Raw genomic sequence first — 23,416 nt, 5'->3', positions numbered from 1 at the left:
TTGTCGGCCTCCCCAGTTCCTCCCTCCATAGGCTGCAGATCATCCTGCACTCTGCAGCCCACGTCCTCTCCCTCACCAGGCTCCGTGACTCTATCACCCCCATCCTCACCCGACGTCACTGGCTTCCCATCACACAGAGGATCAGTTCAAGATTCTGGTCCTCACCTTCAAAGCCCTCCATGGCCTTTCTCCCCCTCTTCCTCTGCGACTTCCTAACCCACTACCATCCTGCTCGCTCCCTCCACTCCGGCCTGCTTCACGTTCCCTGCCTCGCACGCCCCACCATTGCCACTCTGCCCCCACCCTCTGGAACTCCATCCCACAGTCCCTCCACCACTCCCTCTCCCTTGCCTCCTTCAAGACCCATCTCAAGACCCTCCTTTCGATCACCCTGCTTCCCCCCCCCGCCCTCCACCCTCCCCAATTCCGACCCTCAGCTCGGGTCCAAAACACTGACTGTCCAGCGCCTTGGGACGTCCTCCCGACATGAAAGGCGCTATACAATATGTAATGTTGTTGTTATAGTAAGTAAAAATAGGAAAGACCTGTACTTGGTGGGTGGGATAGAACTTGCCAAGAGGGAAACTGAAAAAGATCTCAGGTTGTTAACCGTAAACAAGGCAAACTGGATCCTGGACTGCAGTGCCAATTTGGTTTGTGTCCAAGTCCCTTGAAGTTATATTCACGGTATACAGTGGATCCGGCCAGGCCGCACTTTTAAAACTTTAAAAAAATGGATTACAAACATTATTTGTTAAGACCGGCAATAATAATCCTTGCAATATCATGCGTTCAAGACGTCTCAATGGGCTCCACTGTAAAGTGAACGGACTGTATGTTTTTTAGGCAAAACAGAACTTTGCGGCACAGTAAGTAAGCGAACAAAACCGTGGTTTTATTTTCTAGTTTGTGTTTCCGACTGTTGATGCTGAAGGTCTCGGGGGCAGGATGTCCCGGGCGGGGTCTGGATGCTGGAGCTGTCTATCTCCCAGGAACAGGTCCCAAACTCGGCCTCAGAAGGTCTCACTGGTCCGGGTCACCGGCTCTCCCTCACTGCGGCTGCGCAGTTCTCCCACCTCTCTTCCACGGCGGCTGCGCAGTCTTCCCGTCTCCGTCATCTCGAAAACAGCAGCCGCCGTGTTTGTGGGGCTCCCGCGTCACAAGCACTTCCGGGGCACGGGGACACCCGGTGGTACCAGAGTCTGAGGAGCGCGGAGAGCGCGTGAGTGGTGATAGAGGGGACCATGGGAACGGAGAGGGGGCAATAGTGACGGGAGAGGGGGCACAATAAGGGGAGCGGGGCCATAGCAACGGGGAAGTTGCATGGAACCGGGGGAGTAGGAAAAAGGCAACGGGGAGGGAGGCCATGCAACGGGGAGGGGGGGTCATGGCAACGGGGAGGGGGGCCATGGCAACGGGGAGGGGGGCCATGGCAACGGGGAGGGGGGCCATGGCAACGGGGATGGCGGATCACCAGTGCACCACCTTGGTGTTCAATTTGATCTACAACTCAGATTGGGTTCCTGACCATGATTGATTTTCTACACCTTGGCCACATTGCAACCCCCCCCCCCCCCCATCTCATGCCAAACACCATTCAGCCCCTTGAAATCCTGACCCACCCCCCACCCCCCCACCATCCACAATCTCCAACTCATCTGAAACTCTTGTTCCCTCACTCTCTTCGTGCCACCATAGGTGACCAAGCCTTCAGCTTCTGCACTCCTAAGATCTGCAATTCCCTCCTCTCCTTTATCTCTCTCCTATTATTTAAAACTACCTTTTTAAATGCATTCTCGGTCACCTCCCTTCCCTTATCCCCCTCCTTCCTCACTCGGCATAATAATAATCCTTGCATTTGATGTAGCACCTTTATCGCGTAGTTGAGACGTCTCAAAGCACTTCACAGGGTATACTGTAAAGTGGAATGACTGCACTTTGCGAAATGCGGCAGCCTATTTCATGCAGCAAATGGCCCATAAACAACCATGGCATCTTATTCCATCCTTATGAAATGCTATGAGACATTATTCTATGATAAAAGCATTATATAAATGCAAGCTGTTATTGTGTGATTAATGATTCAAATGCTGTTCTTGCACATTTATTGATGAATAATAATCTTCTGTCTGCATATGTTTGGACAATACTCAATCCAACAAAATACAGTCTTTTTTGATTTTGTTTTTCTAAAGCTGAAACAAAACGCACGATTTGAGGAATTGTACAAATGGGTCTACTGTGTGTGCTTTGGACATGGAATCAGACACTAATGACACGCCAGGTACATATGGAAATTTTTGGAAATTAACAATTTTGTTTACAGATTGAGCCTGACTGTGGCTTGTCAGTAATTTTTCCATACTGTGGCTGGCATTAAAGTCTCGTATTAATTTTATTTCTTTGCTGATCCTTCTATTTTTAGAGCGCTGGTACCCAGGTGATCAGGTTCTTGCACCATTTTCCAAAGACGGGAAGCTGTACGAGGCTACAGTGAAGACTATATCTACAGATGAACACGGAAAAACTGTAGCAATTGTAAAATTCTCCAGCTTCAATGATGAAACTGTGCTAATTAACACGCTTAGAAGGAGAAAAAAGAAGGAACCCTTCCAGGGTTCTATATTTGATGATGAGGATCTGGAGAAGCCCTTTTTCCATGACAAAAAGCCTCCAGGCCCTGCGGTTTCTTTGAAGTTATCTGAGGATGGTGTATGTGTACCGTACACTATTAACAGATATTTACGAGATTACCAAAGAAATGGAATCAAGTTTTTGTACAAGCATTACATCAGTGGTAAAGGATGCATCCTTGGCGATGATATGGGACTTGGAAAAACCATACAGGTAATGAGCATCACTAAAGAAACTTGTGAAGGTTTGCCAGAGTCCAGGCAATTGGTATGATTCCTGGAGTCAGGGAATCGCTACATTCATTGATGTGGTTCCTTGGGAGTCCTGAACCCCTTACCTAACATTCTAAATTATTTTGTTTTCCATTGGGCTCAGGTATCTTATAGAATTTTCATTAAGCTTGAAACTGACATGCAATTTTGTGAACAGCATGAGAATTTTGCTTAGATCTGTGCATAGAATTATGAATGTAGCTTATATCTGTGCGTTTAAATCTACATTGCACTTGTTTGGTGGAAGACAAATTAAGAAATGCTTTGCCCATCTTTAAAAGAAGAGATGTGTACACTTTAATGTTGCAAAGGCCTTTCCATGCTGAGGATGAAAGCCAGTCCAGAGATACTAACCCATGGTATGCTTTCACTTAAGTTCTGTTAAGATTCTGGTATCACATTGTCCTTGGTGTAGTTCAGTCTTATGGAACAAAAGTTTACTGCAGAGTTTAAAGCTGGGGAATTATTTTGCGGGGCTGGTACAGAAAGCATCATTCTAGGCCTCCAAAGTAGGTTCTCATGTTAGGAACAGTGAGAAAGTTGTGCTCTCTCTCTCTCCCACTGTGATTTTCATAACTAAAACAGGATTTGATTGAGGTACAACTGGAGGTTAATCTACTAAATACCTTGCCATTGAGAGTACTGCCTGTCAAGTCTCCAGCTTGACCATGGGTCCACCTTACCCATTAGGGCACTTTGGCTTGCAGGTTTAACAGGAGCTGAGTGGGAAGAACTCCTACCCCCAGTGACTGGTTTGCCCTTCTAAGTACTGCCGATGAGCTAGGCTGTTATCAGCTGTGCCCTAGTGTACCTCGGATCCACCTGGCTCAGGAACCAGACTACTGAGATTGCCACAGGGGATTGACTCAGTTCCAACATTCCGTTCTCTCTTTTTGACGGGGTTTTAAATAAAGACCACTTGCGCAAGAAATTTCTTTTAAAAATTCTATATAACAAAATGCTTTCTGATGAGCTTTTTTTTAAAAAAAGGAAAAATATCTGCAGCATCTCTGCTTTGTCCCACAAAGTCATTTCCTCTTCGGTGCATTTCTGGAATTTGGACAACAGAACTTACTACTTTGTGTGCTGAATGGAACAGCTGAAACAGTACCTTTTGAGGCTGTGTGGGCAATTGCGCAATAAGGGATATTGTTTAAAAAGGTGTCGATTGAGCATGCTGAGCTTGACCTTTGAGAACGCTGTTCAGTATTTGCCGCTCCAAATGGCTGCTGTTGTGTTTGGAATCGCTGCAGAAGGCTAGCTGGGCTCAGCTATCCCCTTTGTTGTCAGTTACAAAATAATTGAGTAGGGAGAAGTGCGCAAGTGCAATTGCTCCTCCCCATGTAGCGAATTCAGTAGAACTCAGTATTTTTAAAGAGGAAATTACATCTGATTTACATCAAATGGCATGAAGTGTTTTACATTATTGGTGTCACAAGTTAGTGTTCATGGATATTTTAAATGAAGACAGATGGGTGGAGAACCACAAAATATATCTTTGAAATGTTCTCTTGATGTGAAAGTTGATATGTAAAATGCAAGGATTATTAATACTACGGTATGAAGTCTACAACACTTAGATCTATCACTTTACAACACTGGGATCTGTTTAGCTGCAAGACCACAATGAGAAGGGTTGTCCCTGGCAGAACAACAGACCCGCCACTCAGTAAGACTTGAAATTGAGATATTTAGTCATGTATTTGGCTCCGCCACTGTTAAGTGCTCCAAGATGCCATCCGGCATGAAGGATGCTATATAAATGCAAGTTGTTATTGTGTTTGGTGATACAGTGTATTAGTTGAGTCAATAATTTTACCACATGCAATACTGACCATATTCATTCAGCTCCTTTAAAAGTAGATCTTACTCTTTCACTGGGTTATTTGAAATGATCGTTTTGTTGTGTTTGTTTTCTTTGTCCTGAACTGATTCCTGTGTATAAATAATGCTTTGAATGGAAATATTGTAGTCTTGTTAGATATGAAAAAAAGTTGATTGGATCTTTCCAAATTTCTAACATTCTTTCACAGGTTATTTCCTTTCTGGCAGCTGTACTTCATAAAAGGGGGACCCGTGAGGATATTGAAAATAACATGCCAGAGTTTGTACTGAAGAGTATGAAGAAGGAATCAAGAGCCATTCATGACAAGGTAATTCTTTATAGCCTAAATCTTGTTACAAGTCTCATCTTCCTGGAAATAATGTAATTTTTGCTTCAATAATCCATCAATAGTAATATGTTTGCAACCATTTGCTGAAACCTGTTTATCAACTCTCCACAGCAGGTACATTGAAATATTCCTTAAAAAGTTCCTTTTAGGTATATCACTTGTCCCTATTGGTCAAGGTACAGGGAAATGGGGATATATTGTGTGGTTTTACGTTCATCTGTCTTCATTTACAACATCTATGAACACTAATTTGTGACACCAATAATGTAAAAGCATTTCATGACGTTTGATAGGAATCAGATGTTGTTTCCTCTATTGAAAATGGACCAGTAAGGAGCTTCGATTTTTCTACTTTTAAGTATTATTATGTCATCTTCTAAAAGAAAAAGATGACTTCCAATAACCTATATCACTGCTAATGTTTATCCCATGGAACTCTTCCCTGCTGTAGATCGGGTGGGAATCATTAAGCCCATTTAACATGTCGATTCAACGTGTAGGAATCTCTTACACTATTCCCACTCTAAGACTTAAAGCTCTCTAAACTACTCCAATATGTCCCGTTTCACAGGATAGGAATTTCTAAGCCACTTCACCTTGTCCCTTTCACAGCAGGAGATCTATAAGCTATTCCAGAATGTTCAATCTACAAAATGCTCTAGAGTATTATCTGCAGGTGTGATTGAGTCCTTATTTTAATGGCTAGCATTTTTATTTAATGCCTTAGCATAAGGACACAGATTTGAACTGTAAACTTACCTTCAAACCACCACTCTATTACTTTTACATCTGTGCTTTCTAAAGTAATGGAAGCTGTTACTAGCTATCAAATTATCCATCAACGTGGAAGTCCTGGCCTGATCCAGTATATTTTTTGGTATGACTGTTATATTGGTATTGCCTTACACACCTCAGAAAATATTCTTGAACACTTTGGAGACCCACTTACTTCTTCCTTCCACCCATCCCGAAGAAGATAGTCACAAGTTGGTTATTCAACATCCGACAAGCGCAGGTTTGAGCCCTCACTAGGTGGATAGCAGGTACCAGGAACTATCTGTGAGCTTCCCTGTGGGCAACACAGCTTGGCATGAAATGTGTGAGATCAGTGCCACCATCTTCTGTCCGCAGCTCGGGCACACATTCCTTCCCATTGAGCAATTATCGGAATTATACAATTTATAAAGATAAGACCTATGTAAGTTTTACTATGTTGTATTCCTTATGAGAGTTGTTTTTAATTCAAAACATATATATGTTTGAAATAATTAGAGAATTCATGACTTATTCTACTGTTTCCAGGTTGGCCCATTGCCATCTTTACTATTAAATAGACGCTTAATTATGAGCCTTTCACTTCACATCAAAGAAAAAAGTACAAATTCCTTTTCTTTTATACACCAGTTTTTTTTTATCTTCTTTAGATTTTCCTAATAGTTGCACCTTTGTCTGTATTGTATAACTGGAAGGAAGAGCTGGAAACCTGGGGATATTTTAGAGTCTATATTTTGCATGGCAACAAAAAGGATCATGCTTTCAGAGGCATTCGACGAAAGAAATGCGAGATTGCTTTGACAACCTATGAAACACTCCGTCTCTGCTTGAACGACATCAACAGGTGAAAACAGTTTAATTTATTTAAAATTGGATTATTTTGAAAGGAGTTGATGGCTCTATGGGTTGATGTATGTTAAATGTAGGTTGGCTTGAAATACTCAAGTCTCTTTGAAGGTAGCCATAGTGTTACCTATTTAGCTTAATACTTTGCTAAATAATAATGCATTAACTAATTGGGTTATTGGGAGAGGGAAAGATATTGAGTTTAGTAGTGATTTGTGCAATTTGACTGCAGTGCAGAGTGAGATTTATTTATTTCTTTTAACATTGAGGGACGTGAGTTCAGAATGTTCACAATCCAGCGCCTTGGGACCTCCTCCCAACTTGAAAGGTGCTATACAAATGTAATTTGTTATTGTAGTGCTTTGAACGTTCTCTCAAGTCAAGTCAAATTAATTTCAATGATAAAATATTCCTTAATGATTTCCCACTTCCTTTTTACGTGCTACTGTGTATCTCTTCACTCGAGTACAGGCCGGGATGGCCTATGCACTTCTTTCAGTGCCACCATTGCTTGTGGGTGTTGTAATAGTTGTTATTAGGTTATATCAGTGCCCATCTAATTAAGTACTGTCTAAACTCATGCAGTGAAGTGAGGTATGTTTGAATGACAGGTCAGTCCAACAATGCCACAAGTCACAACTATCTGTCAGACTTCAAGGGCGTGTGTGAGCTATTGAACTACTTTCACTTTTCTATTAAATGAGTTCGTGTGTTTTTTTCTTAACCAATTCATATTGAATTTTAAACTACTACCTTTTTCTTTGGATGCAAATTATCAACTATTATTGATTTTGTAACAATTTCACTGTAACATTACAGAGTGTACATGCAATCCCTTTCCCCCTCTCCTTCCTCTGAAACAAAAGCAAACCAAATAAATGTAGTGAGTCTGACAGTGCAGTATATATTCTGTTAAATGTAGTTGTTTGTTTTGAATACAGTAGGAAATTATTGGTAAAATACTCTAGTCCATAAAGGGATTTTAAATAAAACTATTCATTTATTTCCATGACTCTTGATTCCCTCCTCCCTGTTTCTTTATTTTTCTTCCTCTCTTTAGGTTCACCCATATAATCTAGCATAGTCTAAAGGAGTGGGCACTCTGACATGGCACAACATGGCTAATGGCTTTCTGTCACCACATGAGAACCTGCATAAGAGTGGTGTATGGCAGGTCCCCTTGGCATTTGTGTCAATGCGTTGAAATAATAATAATAATAATCCTTGCATTTGATATATCGCTTTTCACGTCTTCTAGGTGTCTCAAAGCACTTCACAGAATATACTGTAAAGTGAAGTGACTGTATATTTGTGGGCTAACGTGGCAGCTAATTCTGCACGGCAGACCTGAGTTTACTTACTGTAAAGTCTTGTTACCTTACATTCATTTTAAATCAGTCAATATTTGTCGAGGTCCTTTTTAATTTCAGAAATGTAAATTAGTGGCATATCCAGAGTGACATAAAGACTGTCCCAAAGAGATGTCACCGGTATGAAGTAAAGAAACAGGGAACAGAGAATTGGGAGCACAGAGATGGGCGCCAAAGTGAACTGGTATATTTGCCTTATTTAGAACATTAAATGTTTTGCTTTAGCAGAACTTAATAGCTTTTAGTAATAGCACCTTGAGAGTCTTGAAGATGGTACCACTGAAAGATGCCATTTTTTCAACACAATTTACTGTTTTGACTTTCTTCAATCAAGCCAGAATTATTTTTTCCAGCAGCCACTAATATTTTGTTCCTAGCGTTTGGGGAATCCTTCACTAGTAGTAATTTACTGAACAGTATACCCATTGTGCTGCAGCAAGAAAGGTCATGAAAGCCTTAAGGATTACAGTATTATGATGTGTGATTCACTTTCCATTTCCTGATCAGCATCGAGTGGTCTGCAGTGTTTGTAGATGAAGCCCATAAGATAAAGAATCCTAAAGCTCAAATCACACAGGCAATGAAGGCACTGAAATGCAGGGTTCGAATCGGGCTAACTGGTACAATTTTACAGAACAACGTGGAGGAACTTTGGTGTGTTATGGACTGGTAAGCAGTGGTTATACTTGTTTTAAAAATGCATCATTTCTGACTAAATGTTTGAAATGTGTAAGTGAAGCCTCGTGTTGAATTTTTGCTGAATACTAACTAGAGGAGATCATGATTTTAGTCCCATCTTTTGGTTAATAAATCGCATAGTATTGGGTAGTGTAGCAAATTTGCACAACCAGGAGCAACTATTTCCACTGGCGGGTGGGTCGGTAACCCGAGGATACTGATTTAAAATAGTTGTTAAAAGAAACAGAGGGGAGGAGAAATGTTTTCACACAGCGAGTTGTTCGGATCTGGAATGCATTACCTGAAAGGGTGGTGGAAGCCGATTCGATAACAACTTTTAAGAGAGAAGTGGATAATTATTTGGGGAGGACAAGTTTGCAAGGCTTGGGGAGAGCGCGGAGGAATGGGATTGATTTGGACAGCTCTTTTCAAAGAGCAGGCACAGACATGATGGGCCGAATGGCCTCCTTTTGTGCTGTATAATTCTATGATTCTAACTGTAACCAGGAGAAATTATCTACTCATTTGATTGTTATGTTTACAGAAGCACTGGGTGGGGGAGCGGGGGAGTGGTATTTGGTTGAGTAAGGGCACATCTTAGTGATATCTGTTACTGTATTTTCGAATCACCTATTCCTCTCAGAGATCGTTTATGCATATTCCAAAAAAATTTAATTGGCAACGGATTGTTGAACTTCTGTCTACAAGGTACAGTTAAGGTAAGGACACATGGAATGAAAAACTTAACAAATTCTCAAACCTGGTCCTTCCACAGTCCATGCAAAATGATCACAAACTTCATCTCACCAAGGCTATCTCCTCGGGAAAATTATCAATAAATCCTGACCCCCACGTCAGTCGAGCAAAACTTCCGCAATATTCTGCCAACCCCACCATTCAAACCCATCTTTTTTTGCAGATTCTCTTTCGTTCCGCTCTCTTCCTCTGCCCCGCCCCTCCTATCCCCTGCCCCCCCGCACATCCCCCATCCCCTTTCCCCCCCACTTCAGTCACATCCCCTAACTTACCTCCCTCCCTCCACCACGCCCATCCAAATCTTAAAATCATGCCTTAAGAACTACTTCTTTGCCCGCGTCTAATTTCACTTCCCCCTCTCCTCTTGTACTAATAACAATAATACTGACATTCGATATAGCACCTTTCACGTCAGGAGGATGTTTCAAAGAGTTTCACGGGATATATTGTAAAGTGGGGTAACTGTACCTTGGGATGAACCATTGTAAAGGACTCCATGACGTTGTCCTATGTGAAGGATGCTATATAAATCCTAATTATTGTTACTGCTGTAGGGTGACATTATTTCTTTGAAGAATGAGTATTCAGGTTCTTGGCACTTTTGGAACTTTCTCAGAAGGTTACAGAATCTGCAAGAAATAAAGTTGTTCAAAGGTCATCCAAAAAAATGCAGCAATTTAATGAAGTATGACTTTAAAATGATTGCATGGTAAGATCTGAAAACAAAATCAGAGGAAATGAAAGCAAAATAATGTCAAACCACATCAGTAAGACCTTTGACAATATGTACACTCAGTGGAACAAATACTTTAGATCAGCAGAATTCACAGATAAAAAATAATTTCAGGGATTGATGGCACCATCTTAATGTCTTGATTCAGTGGTTTAAACCTACACCTGTGTATCATTCTTCACCAAATTTATTGTTTTATGTTTGTGTGATGTGCAACTTTTTCATCAGCATTTGTTTTAATAATACCATTTGTTTTAACTAATAGATTCCTAGAGAGCTGAGCTACATTTTTATTGGTGCTCATGTCATTTGCATTACTACAGTCAATGGAAGTACAAACATCTTGAATTCTTGATAAGGCTGCGTGCAAGGGAGATGAAATCTAAAATTGTTTACAGTCGTAAAAAATTGCCCAAATAAAAGGCAAAAAAAGTGTAAACATAAGAATATATAGTTTACTGACACTTAAAAGAATACAGCAAATAATCTAATCAAAACATTTGAGCATTACGGATGTTTAGAAAATACACAAATTGTATTATGCCTATTTTGTGCTGACGTGTGCATATAAATTTACAAATTATAACTTGGTGTGTTGATTTTTTTTTACACAATCACTGTGATCAAGATAATGCAATAACTTGGAATCCTTGATATTTGCAGGGCAGTAACAGGATGCCTAGGCAACAGAAGCCGTTTTAAGGAAGATTTTGGTAATCCAATTGAGTTTGGTCAGAGGCACACAGCAACGAAAAGAGAGCTGGCTATGGGAAGAAAGGCCATGCGAAAGTTGGCAAAACAAATGTCCTATTGGTTTTTGAGACGCACAAAGGCTATTATCAGTGACCAGCTACCAAAGAAAGATGACCGGGTGAGAATGAAGCTCTATTTGCTGCTGTTTATTGCAGCCAGCAAATTCTGTTTGATAACCAGGAGGTCAGTTGTCTTGTTATAAGTACCCATAGGAAGAGACTCTCAGACAATCTTATTTCCCAGCTTTGTGTAGAGCTGGTGACCTTGAATAGCTATTTATATAAATGTCCACTGAAGTCACATAAGTTATAATATATATTCATAGTTATTATACATTACTATGCAGTTGTAGATTTAAAACTTTAGCAAATCATCTTGTTTTGCGAGATGCTATCCTGCGTGAAGGGCACTGTATAAATACAAGTTGTTGTCAAGTATAATCTAGCCTAAATTTGGTTATAAAAAAGTAAGCTAATATCAGCTGTTGAAAATAGCTAAGATGGGCTAGTAGGTAATGCTGTTGAGTAGTTTAACGGGTCACCTATGAGGAAAATGCACTGAATTCTCAGCCTGTTTTCAGGTGGTATACTGCTCTCTAACAGAGTTTCAGAAGATGGTATATCAGGCAGTGCTGCAGACTGAGGACATGATGTTGGTGCTGCGTGGCTGGGATCCATGCGACTGCAACAGTGGCCGAAAAAGGAAAAGCTGCTGTTACAAGGTCAGCCACAGAATGTTAAGAGATGTTCTTGTTACAGATTCGCTTGAGATTAGATACCATGTTAGCACAATAAATATAAGTATCACTTGCATGCATTTCTTTCTAAAGCCACGGGGTGAGATTCATGATGTTCCATAGTGCATTTCTTGTGATAATTATCACATGAAATGTGAATGTGGAGAGCTGCAAATTAATGCCACCTTCCACTCACACACTTACCTTTCTTCAGTGACCTGTTTCCACAATGATGCTGGACATTGCGAATGCCATCTTGCATGTGGTCTGCTGTCCCAAAGCCAAATAATAGAGGAAAACAACTTAATTCAGCTGGTTTCCTGTTCTGTACTGAAATATTGAGGATTTGAGAGAAACTTGGCTGTATCTTTGTGCTGAAACTGGGAGGAGGGAGTGAAGAAAAAGAGGATGATTTCTCTGTTAAAGTATCTTAGCCACAACCTTAGAACAGCAAACCATCATTGTCTAGCATCACATAAAGAAAATACTATCCAGCTACTTCTGGAAATTAAGGATGTGTGGACTTCAGGTGAGAACAGGTTCAAGCTTTGCAATGATTTCCCCCCCCCCCTTCCACTCGATTCACACACGAGAAACGGACCCTTGGGTGCTGACATTCATGGAACCACATGTACAGTGCATATCAGTGGCTTCAGAGGAGTGAGTGAAAAGATGGAGAATATTGGCATGTTAAACATTACATTTTTATTTTTCAGCAAAATCAATATGGCAATACAGTCCGACAAATCTATTTTAGTTATTTGGCCTTGTTGCGGAAGGTATCGAATCATGTAGCATTGCTGCAGCCTGATGATAGCACAAGTAAGATGCAGGTAATCATTTGAATTTTTTTATGGAATAGCAAATCTCTATTTGTAAAATATTGTTGGGAGCTCAGTCTTCTGAGTTCAATTCCTCATGGGTCTTCTCAGTTCTTCATATATGTAGTTGTGCTAAAATGACTTTAAGTGAGTAATTTCATAAATAAATAACACTTGTGTTTGATATTCCACGTTTCACATCAGAAGAACGTCTCAAACTACTTCACAGGATTCATTGTAAAGTGAATTGACTGTACTTTTATTAGTGAACTTGACACAAAAACAGTAAGTAATGTTATTGTAGTATTAAAGGCTCAATTCCCAAAGCTTTTTGAGGACCAACTAAATGTAGTAATCTGCAAAGTGACTTAATCATTGTTGATTTGTAAAACGGTGCAGAATCATTCAATGCTTTTGCAAACAATTGCAGAATGTCATTTCAGTAGATCTCCAATAAACAGCTTTAGTGAACTGGGGCCATAGGACCAGTCTAAACAGACCTATGTAAAAGCTTTGGTTTATCTCTAGTGAATGTTTTGGCTAGATAAGCAGTTTCTTAGTTTTGTTTGGCAAATAGCAACTTTGAGCTGGGGACTTTGATAATTTAGTACCCATTAGCAAATACAAGTGACAAGTATGGCATGCATACTTGCCATATTACATTTTCACTTTCAATTTTTAGGAATCCATAATCTGATATAATTATTTCTCAGTTGGTTTTACACTAAAACCCTGGATAACTGGACCAATGGAGGGAAGAACCATCTCGTCTGGCTAAGTGTAATTACAATGCTGGCACTGGCCTTCACAGGCTTTTCTCGGCGGCGGCTTTGTTCAGAGCAAAAAAAAATGCCGGTACTGGCATTGAAATTGTTTGAATCCAGCGAGCAAGAGATAGAGAATAAGCTCATGGGTCTCAAACTGAGATGAAGGCCGGCAAGGACAGTGAGGCGGGGGCGAGAGCTAGAAGAGTGGATTGGCAGGAGTCTACACGTGCGTGGGCATGCAAATTTTTTTTAAAAAAAATCCTATCCAGGCCTGGCCCGGCTAATTACGAATTCCAGATAGACGGAGTCCAGTAAGCCAGAGGTTACTATATTTTCTAAAATCACTGAAACTGCAGCTTAGTGTAATTCCAAACTGGTTTAATTTTATTGGACTTGATTTTGGAAATAGCTTTGGAGTATGGTTTATGTAGTCTGGCTGGGCAGCAGTTATGCATTTTGACTCTGAGACCATGCAGTTTCACTTTGATGTGTCAGGTATTCAGAAACTTTTAACTTAAGAAGCTGTTCTGTGGGGAAAAGACTAAACGAAGTTAGAAGGTTACAGTGCAACTGTTCAAATATAGTGTTTTGAAGATTGAGATCAAAGAGATTTCCAAGTAACTTGGGATTTTATGTGCTCCTTGCATTGATGGTTTCTACCAACAGAATATGTAATAAAGAATGCATATTTTTCCCTTTTTTGTTTTTTAAAATAAATTGTAAACAGTAGAAAGATTGATATAAACTAATCACATTCATTAGTTGAATACTGCATTTAATTATTTAATATATTGATGTTCCAGTGCAGTGAAACTCAGGGAGTTAAGGCAATACTTTCCATTATGATTGTGTAAACTGATATGTAATTATCCTTACATTTGGTATAGTGCCTTTCACGTCGGAAAGACCTCTCAAAGCACTTCTCAGGTTATATTGTAAAGTGGAGTAACTGTTAATTTGCACAAAGCAATATCGCTCAAACAGCCATGAAATGAATGACCAATTTTATTTGGGGGATTGTTAGCCAGGATATCGAAAGAAATTCCCTCTCTTTCTGAATAGTACCCAAGGGATCTTTAACCTCCTCCTGAGCAGGCAGACAAGACCTCTGTTTAATGTCTCATCTGAAGGATAGCAGTTCCAACAATGCCATACCCCCAGCCTGCATTGGAGTGTCAGCCTAGACTATAAGTGGGGCTTCAACCCACAGAGAAAAAGAATGCTACCAGCTGAGCCAGACTGATGCACAATAAGTTTTTCTCCCGCACCCCCGCTCCCCACATGATCTAGATTCTAATGGATCACTGATATGATGGAGGTTCATTTGTTTGCCTTTCATAATTAGTGAAATTTCTCAGAGAACTTGCTTGTGATAATGCCTTTGGCAATCCTTCCACTCCACCCCCTCGCTTTTACCTCTCTTAATTGCAACCTTCAGCTGATGTGAAAGACACTATATAAATGTTGGGATGGTGGTTGGTACCTCTTGAGGAGATTGAATAGGTTGGGTTAAATCCACGACAGAATTGATTGTATCTGGTCTACAAAAGGAGTAGGCTTGATGTGGCCTGTAGAAGCTTTCTGTTGATCCATAATCCATTCTAATGTTATGAATCTTTTGCTCTTTCAATACATAGAGTGAAACAGCATTTGATTAGGGGGTGGAGTACAAATTAATGTTTTTTAATCTCTCTTAAGGCATCTACTGTCAAAAGAGTCTGTGAACAAGTATTTCACAAATTCCCGGAGTTTGTTCAGCAGAGCAAACAAGCTGCTTTTGAGACCATTTCTGATCCTAAGTACAGTGGGAAAATGAAGGTGAGTTATCAGAACAAATGTTACATAACTTATCCCAATGTTGTAATGTAGCAAATATTGTTTTCTGACAAAGTGGGGACACTATAAAATGGTATTCACAATTAAATTCAATATTATGTATTTAAATTACTATAATCTTATGCCGTACTTTGTATAACATGCATTCAAATGCATTAGGATAATCATATGTGAAAATTATTTCTCAATGTTGCATTCAAAGTCCCAACAGTAGGCGATAGCCTTCAACAAATTAAATAAGCGGATAGAAGAAGCAGGCAGATAGACTTTGTGGTCTATTTTACAAGTTGTGTAATCCACATTTATTATATGAGTTGTGTAAACGTATTTACAGAGAGAACTACAGGTGCTCCTAATTATCGAATTAATGATGGGGAAAGCGGATTCTATAATCCTTAAGAATTGTGTTTACACATTAATTTGCACTAGTCGTATTTGTGACCTCCTAACTCGTAAACGGTGAACGGCTGCTTTTCTGACTGGAGGCGTACTGTGTACTGTGGCGTCCCCCAGGGATCGGTATTAGGACCACTGTTCTTCTTAACATACATAAACGATCTGGACTTGGGTATAGCAAGCACCATTTCCAAGTTTGGGGATGACACAAAGTTAGGTAGTGTGGTAAACAGCGAAAAGGATTGGAGCCAATTGCAGGAAGACATAGACAGAATGGTAAAATGGGCAGACACATGGCAGATGAGTTTCAATATGGAGAAATGCGAGGTAATGCATTTTGGTAGAAAGAATGAGGGGAGGCAATATAGGCTGGTAATACAATCTTAAGGGGGGTGAAAGAACAGATAGACCTGGGAATTCTTGAATTGAATCCTTGAAGGTGTCAGGACAGGTAGATAAAGCTGTAAAAAAGGCATATGGGATACTAGGCTTTATAAATAGGGGCATAGAGTACAAGAGTCAGGAGGTTATGATTAACTTATATAAAACACTGGTTAGGCCTCAGTTGGAATACTGCGCCCAGTTCTGGGCACCACACTATAGGAAGGATGTTAAGGCATTGGAAAGGATGCAGAGGAGATTTACGAGGATGGTACCAGGAATGAGGGACCTTGATTATGAGGAAAGGCTAGAGAGGCTGGGATTATTCTCATTGGAGCAGAGAAGGTTACGAGGAGACCTAATAGAAGTCTTCAAAATCATGAGGGGATTTGATAGGTTAGAAAGGGAAAAACTGTTTCCACTGGTGAGTGTGTCGGTGACTCGAGGTCACAGATTCCAAATAGTCTCTAAAAGAAGCAGAGGGGAGGTGAGAATTTTTTTCACGCAATGAGTTGTTCGAATCTGGAACGCATTGCCTGAAAGGGTGGTCGAGGCTGATTCGATAACTACTTTTAAAAACCCTGCCCCTCCTCAAAACTGCTGTTATTACCCCCCTCAAAAAACCTTCCCTAGATTCCTCAAACCCCAGCCACTACCACCCTACTTCTAACCTGCCCTTCTTCGCAAAGATCCTAGAACGCATTGTTGCCAATCAACTCCGCGCACACCTTTCCTCCCACTCCCTCTTCGAACCCCTCCAGTCCGGTTTCCGCCCTGACCACAGTACAGAGACTGCGTTTGTGAAAGTCACAAATGACATCCTCTTTATCTGTGACCAGGGCTCCCTCTGCCTCCTCGTCCTCCTGGACCTCTCCACCGCTTTCGACACAGTCGATCATGTCATCCTCCTCCACCACCTTTCCTCCGTCAACCACCTCAGTGGGACCGCACTCGCCCGGTTCAAGACCTACCTCTCGAACCGCCCGCTGTACATCTGCATAAACAGCTTTTCCTCCCGCTCTCACCTGGTTACCTGTGGGGTACCCCAAGGATCCATCCTTGGCCCCCTCCTCTTTCTGATCTATATGCTCCCTCTTGGGGATACCATCCGCAGACATGGGGTACACTTCCACATGTACGAGGATGACGCCCAACTCTATTTTTCTACCTCACTTTGCGACCCCCAGTCCCCTGATGTTCTGTCAGCCTGCCTGTCAGACCTCAGGAGCTGGATGAGCGCAAATTTCCTTCAGCTGAACTTTGACAAGACGGAAGCCATACTCTTTGGCTCTCATCAACATCTAAAATCACATGGTTCTCACCTTCTCCACCTACCCGACCTCCCCCTAAAACTCTCTGAACCCATACGCAACCTAGGCATCAGGTTCGACCCCAAATTATCCTTCCTCCCCCACATTCGGTCCCTCACCAGCACCGCTTTCTTCCACCTGCAACGCATCGCCCGTCTCCACCAATACCTGACTCCAAAAGCCGCTGAAACCCTGGTCCATGCCTTTGTCATCTCTCGGCTGGACTCTTCAAATGTACTCCTTGCCGGTCTCCCCTCCACTACCGTTCATAAAATCCAGGTCATACAAAACTCTGCCGCCCGCATTCCTGCCCGCACCAAACTCCGCTCCCCGATTACCCAGTCCTTGCCAGACTGCACGGGCTGCCTGAACCAGAAAGGATCAACTTCAAGATCCTCAAGATGTCTTCAAATCCCTCCACTCCTCTGCACCCCCTACCTCTCTGACCTCTCTCCTCACAACAGTGCCTGTTGCCTTCGCTCCACCGGGTCTGCCCTCCTCCTTGTCCCCCGAGTCCTCCGCTCCACCATCGGCGGCCGTGTCTTCAGCCACTTCGCTCCAAGGCTCTGGAACTCCCTTCCTCACTCCTTCGCCTCGCCCCCTCTCTTCCCACTTTCAAGTCTCAGCTGAAGACCTTTCTTTTCGACCGCGCCTTTGGTCACCATCCTCCCCCTGGCTCGGCCCCGGGATCCGTTACTGTGACGCGCTCTGAGACTCCGTCTGGCGTGGAGGGCGCTATATAAATCCAAATTGTTATTGTTGTTGACTGCATACTCTTGATCCGTCGACTCATGCGCAAAAGAACTTAATTTCCTGCTAGTCAGTGCGATTCCAGTAAGGCACTTGCCAATAAGTATTGCAATAATATTGCAGGAAATGTCTTGACTAGTCAACTCATGCACTTGCATTTACCGGTTGCATTGAATTACGCATGTACAGTATGGGTTATTGATTAAATCAAATTCTGTATGACTAATACAGGTTCAGCTACAACTTGGACTTCACATAAGTCATATTAAATGTTAATAATAATCCTTGCATTTGATATAATAATAATAATAATCCTTGCATTTGATATAGCGCTTTTCACGTCTTCAAGCCATCTCAAAGCGCTTCACAGAATATACTGTGAAGTGAATTGACTGTATATTTGTGGGTGAAATGGTCCCGACTGATACAACTTATGTGAGTTTTACTGTAAATCAAATTTTTGCCAGGATGAGTTCATCCTCCTGTACACTTCTAAGAGTTCCAAATTCCCTACTGCTAAGAAACAAGTATCTCATTTATAATGTAACTGGAGCATACCAGAAAATGAATGGTAGACTCTTAAGGTGACTTGTGTAGCTCTTAGGTCAAAAGATTGGCTTTGTGGCCTTTTATTTATATAATGGTGCATTATGATTATACTACAACCATTGTCTTCAGTTGCTCACCTCCCCTCTCCACTGTACTCCAGACCTCAGCTCTGCATTATAAGGGTCTGCAAAGTTATCTGAAAGTTATATCTCGATAAAGATGATAACATCATAATCGTTAATCCTTCAGTGTGAATGTCATCACACATCAACAAGGCAGATCATATTGACAATCAGCAGTGGCACAGACACAAAGCCAAAAATGAAAACATCACCCACTAACAATGTGCATTGAATAACAGCTATCCTGGAGTAAAGTCAAAGCAGTAATATAATCTTGTGGTCAGGTAATAGGTGTTCTTGCTTGGCTTTGGTGATTCATGACATCCACTGAACCCATGATTACATTACTTCCCTGTGATCTATTCCAGCTATTTGTTATTGTCCATTTCACACAAAAAAAAAGTTCAGACTATTCATTGACAGTTGTCTGTGCCACTTTCTTCTAAAGATTTAGAAGTCAAAATTGCCATTATTTTTGTGCCTGGAGCTGGCTGATCTCCAGCTTCTGCTCTCGTGTTTTTTTGATAATTGGTGTGTTCACTGTAATAACTGCAGTGGTCTGTATTCTTCGAGATTTTTTATTAACTATTTGAGGTGCATTAACCTTTTCACAAAAATGGATCAGAATAATCAGCTTTCGAAAAAAAAATTCAAAACTTATTTATATTTTGTCAAAAAATTGAACAGTAGCTTGAAAATTGATAATTTAATTCTTGAGAATTAGACTTTTCATTGCTGCAATATTTTACAGCTACAATGGTGTGTGTTTTTTTTCAGATCCTTTGCCCATATATGCAAACTGACAATGATATTTAGAATGTACTTTACTTGTACATTTGAGGTACTTGGATCTTGACCATAGTGTTGACCTTATGTGGCTATTAATGTGTGAGACTAGGCAGCGAACGTTGGAAATCTTAATAAAAAAAATTGCTACTCAGCTTTATCTTTCCTTTACCTCAACCCTCCAGTAGGGCTTCCTTCCTGGAAGACTATGAGAATCAAGAATCCTATCCTAGGAATACTACACCCATTTGTGGTATTTCTCTGCCCTTCCCTGACTGCCAGCTTGACTGAAATTAACTAATAATTAGCAGACAAGTGATAAAACCTAGGCGCTTCATGGCTTTTACAACTTTGTTCTAGGCCTACAATTTCTTCTCTGATGCATTACAAGAGCGTCTGGATTGAGGTTTAGCTGGAGAAATAATTTTCTGTAACTCATCACTAGTGAGTAATGAGTGTTTTTTGGATGAATATTGGGATTTATTTTGGAACATCAAAAATAAAACAGATGCTGAACTAATAAAGCAGTTAATTCACTCTTGAATGTAATAAGTGATAAACCAGAGAGCCATAAATGCACAGATTATTATTATTATTACCAATTCCTACCAAATTAAATACAGTGGAAGCTGCTTAAGGCGGACACATAGGGCTGTTTAGTCCATCTTAAATGGCATCCGAGGTTATCTGAAGTTCTTACCTCCAGTAGAGAGGATGAGCGGCGGCACTTCTCCCTCCAATTCCAGTTCCCATTGGACAGGAAGAGCACCAATTAGCGGCGGATCCAAGATGATTGTCAGCCTGGAGCTGGATGGTCACTCCACTCATTCCCGGCTCTTGCTGTCAATCAATCGTGATTTGACTGCTCCCATTCCATTCCCTTCCTTGTTTCTTCCACATTTCTCCGCCCCTCACTGATTGACACACCACTTCTGAATGGCTGGAGTCCGCTGTCGATCGCAATTTATCTCCTCCTATCTCCATCTTGGAGTCGCTTTTGACAAAGAGCGAGCAGACATAGTGCCGACCAGCACAGCATTTTGTACAGATTAACCGGCATATTTAAAACGGATCAGAATACAAATGAATTGGGGCCGGGCGTTATGTCTGATTTACCCGGTATCCGGAGTTAACTGGTGTCTGGCAAAGCACCTTTAACTGGGTCACTTTTTTGTGAAACTCAGTCTATAGAAAACCTAATGTCGTCATTCTGGAATGTTCCTGCACTACATTGAAAATCTGGTTGTATGCATGGCACACAAGGTGAAATGGTTTAAGGAGTTACACATGAATTGGATTTGTGCGTGTGTGTCAGAGTGAGAGAGAGTAGATCTTGCACAGTGGGGTGCTATAGCGCCAGCATAATTTGATTAAATAATTTTTTTAGTTAGGACTGTGGTCATTTGTATTTTACATGATGTTAATTAACTGTACTGCTTGTTTATCTGCAATCAGTGTGGATAACCTTTACTCTGGTATATCAATAAAGCAACTGCTTCATTAGTACAGTATCTGGCTTGTTTTTGATGTTCCAAAATAAATCTGGATTTTCAACAAATTTACCAGTTTCGCTTAGGTGTCAAACTCCCCCACCTCCAAATACTCTCATTTTGTGAAACAATAACATACCCAGATTTTGTTTGGAAGATAAAACCTGACTTCACTGGTCCTTGTTAGTGACCCTCAAAATGGACACCTGTGGATGACATCACCAGAGTAAAGGTGAAGGCATATCACAAAGTAAACGTTTTAAATCATGCCATAGTATCCTTCTGAAATCGACTGGTACTTTTATTGTTCATTTTGCATGTCAAAATGTATACAACGTAACCCTAAATTTTCGAGTAGTAACTTTGAACCGGCAGAAAAAAAATGTCTACATTGATTCCAACCTGGCTCATTTAAAAAGACTTGCAAGCATCGAAATGCAACATTAGCAGTTGTAATGTTTTATTACTGACTGAATGAAAGCAATGGACATGGTGCAGAAAATTCCACATTTCCCCTTGGTGCATTTCATCTTCGGCGTAGTCCGTTCAGACTGCTACTGCCAGATGTGGACATGCTTCCCTTGAAAATAACAGTCCAGCCATTGTACACAAAACCCCAGTTATTTGCTTCCCAAATGGTGGAATATCTTGAGAGTCAAATTATTGGCTGGTCCACATCTGTACACATTCTGGGAAGCCATGGCCTACTGTAAACAGAGCAACACAAGAGCACCCCCTTGGGTATCTGACTGATTATTTAGAGAAGAGAGTTCCAAGAAGACATTGAGTAAAGTCCTTGCTTTAGAAATTTTCAGATAAGAGTAGCTCTGTGCAGACCCATTCTACAAGCTTTTATATATTATTTTCCCATTGAATTACATTATTGAACCCCTGATATGTTCTCTAAATCCACATTGAAATGTGCAGTCTCGTCTTAAAATAGTGTTATTTTACCTTTTATTATACTAATGTATCCCATTTCCTCAGAATGTGTTTATATGTAAATATTAATACTACATTTGTTAAAATATGGTGAATAATATTTTTTTAAAGGTTGATCAAATGTGTCAGCTTTATTTGAGTAAATTGTAGCCATAGCCCTAATTTTTATTTACAACTGAAGGGCATATACTTTATTACACAGTTTTCACTGCTTGAAAACAGATTTTACAGCGATGCACTTGAACCCAGATTTAATTCAGTTTATGGTGTAGGCTGAGAATTGTTAATTAAAATCTTTTATATATTAGTAAAATGTTAAAAGTTTCAAATACTTTGTATGAGGGTGAAATGGTGACGGGAAAATATGAGTTCCTGGGGAGAATTTCCACTTGTGGTTTAGATTTACTCTATTTATGCTACATTTTAGACTGCACAGAATTTAGCAAATTGATGAATTCAGCCTCAACTTTCAAGTTGTTTCTCTATGTTTCTTAACATAAACTTACAAAATTTAGGCTGTGTTTAAGAATTTGGCAAATTCTTGACTCTTCTGAAATTCTACACAAGTTGAGTTAATATAAACCCAAGTGGAATTTCTCCCCACACAAGTGAAGGCACAATTTGGANTTTTTGCTTTTGAAAATTTTGCATGGAAGGCGAAGGAATGCATCAGCTATCCTACTACAACAACAGCAACAACTTATATACATTTATATAGTGCCATTCATATGGAGCAGTGTTTTGGGGCTTTCTTTCATCCTAGTACTGTTTGAGTAGAATGAAGCCAAATTTCAACTTATTTATTGGGGGTGGAGGGACATGTATTCAATTATCTTACGGTTTGTTTCTAGTAAAACCCATAAATATTGTGTACATGATGATTTTTCTTCTAAATGAGGTTTAGCAAAAGTGGGATTTAAGAAAAAAAATATAAAATTCAAATTGAGTTTGAAAGACGCAGGGCATAGTTGAATAACCCCAAAATGGTACTGACCTAGTGATGCACAGAACTAATGGCTCAGTGGAAACATTTTTTCTTCATTGCCACACACTGATATAGATTAAACCATTTTTTTATTATCTGGTGCAGGGCCAACCATCTCATTAGTTTTCCGAACCCGAGTGTCAACCTCAGGAGGACAGCACTGTATTCTAAGGGCTGATATTTGGATAGGAGTGTGAGGCCTTTGTTACTTACACAAAAGGGCAAGAGTGAGGAACGTGAAGAAACATCTCACTTGCACCACCTGGTCAATAATAATAATAATAATAATCCTTGCATTTGATATAGCACTTTTCATGTCAGGAGGACATCCCAAAGCGCTTCACAGAACACACTGTAAAGTGAATTGACTGTATATTTGTGGGCGAACGCGGCAGCCAATTGCGCACAGCAATGTCCCACAAACAGTCGTAGAATGAAAATGACCAATTTATTATTGTTTTTGGTTTTGGAGGGATTATTATTAGGCGTGTGGAGTAAGGAAACTTGCCCAAGGTTTCGCCCTGCCTGGAATTGAACTCGGGTCTCTCACTTGCA

At 40.6% G+C, this 23,416-nt stretch overlaps 1 protein-coding gene across 1 annotated transcript in view; it reads left to right on the top strand.

Annotated features, from left to right (window-relative positions):
* Window positions 1–1,161: 1,161 nt before the first annotated feature.
* The window catches only part of ercc6l2 (excision repair cross-complementation group 6-like 2), a 55,215-nt gene continuing 32,960 nt past the window's right edge, over window positions 1,162–23,416 (top strand). Inside the window, exons 1-10 of the mRNA XM_007899980.2 lie at window positions 1,162–1,222; window positions 2,196–2,284; window positions 2,426–2,847; window positions 4,940–5,059; window positions 6,505–6,698; window positions 8,578–8,739; window positions 10,901–11,108; window positions 11,571–11,711; window positions 12,443–12,559; window positions 15,013–15,132. Of these exons, the coding sequence (XP_007898171.2) occupies window positions 2,257–2,284; window positions 2,426–2,847; window positions 4,940–5,059; window positions 6,505–6,698; window positions 8,578–8,739; window positions 10,901–11,108; window positions 11,571–11,711; window positions 12,443–12,559; window positions 15,013–15,132 (1,512 nt within the window). The 5' untranslated portion in view covers window positions 1,162–1,222; window positions 2,196–2,256. The remainder of the gene's footprint in view (window positions 1,223–2,195; window positions 2,285–2,425; window positions 2,848–4,939; window positions 5,060–6,504; window positions 6,699–8,577; window positions 8,740–10,900; window positions 11,109–11,570; window positions 11,712–12,442; window positions 12,560–15,012; window positions 15,133–23,416) is intronic.

This window comes from Callorhinchus milii, unplaced genomic scaffold, assembly GCF_018977255.1.
Source record: "Callorhinchus milii isolate IMCB2004 unplaced genomic scaffold, IMCB_Cmil_1.0 Scaffold1, whole genome shotgun sequence".
NCBI classification, from domain to species: Eukaryota; Metazoa; Chordata; class Chondrichthyes; order Chimaeriformes; family Callorhinchidae; genus Callorhinchus; species Callorhinchus milii.
Note: the sequence above shows the minus strand (reverse complement) of the source record. Positions and strands in the feature narration are given on the sequence as shown.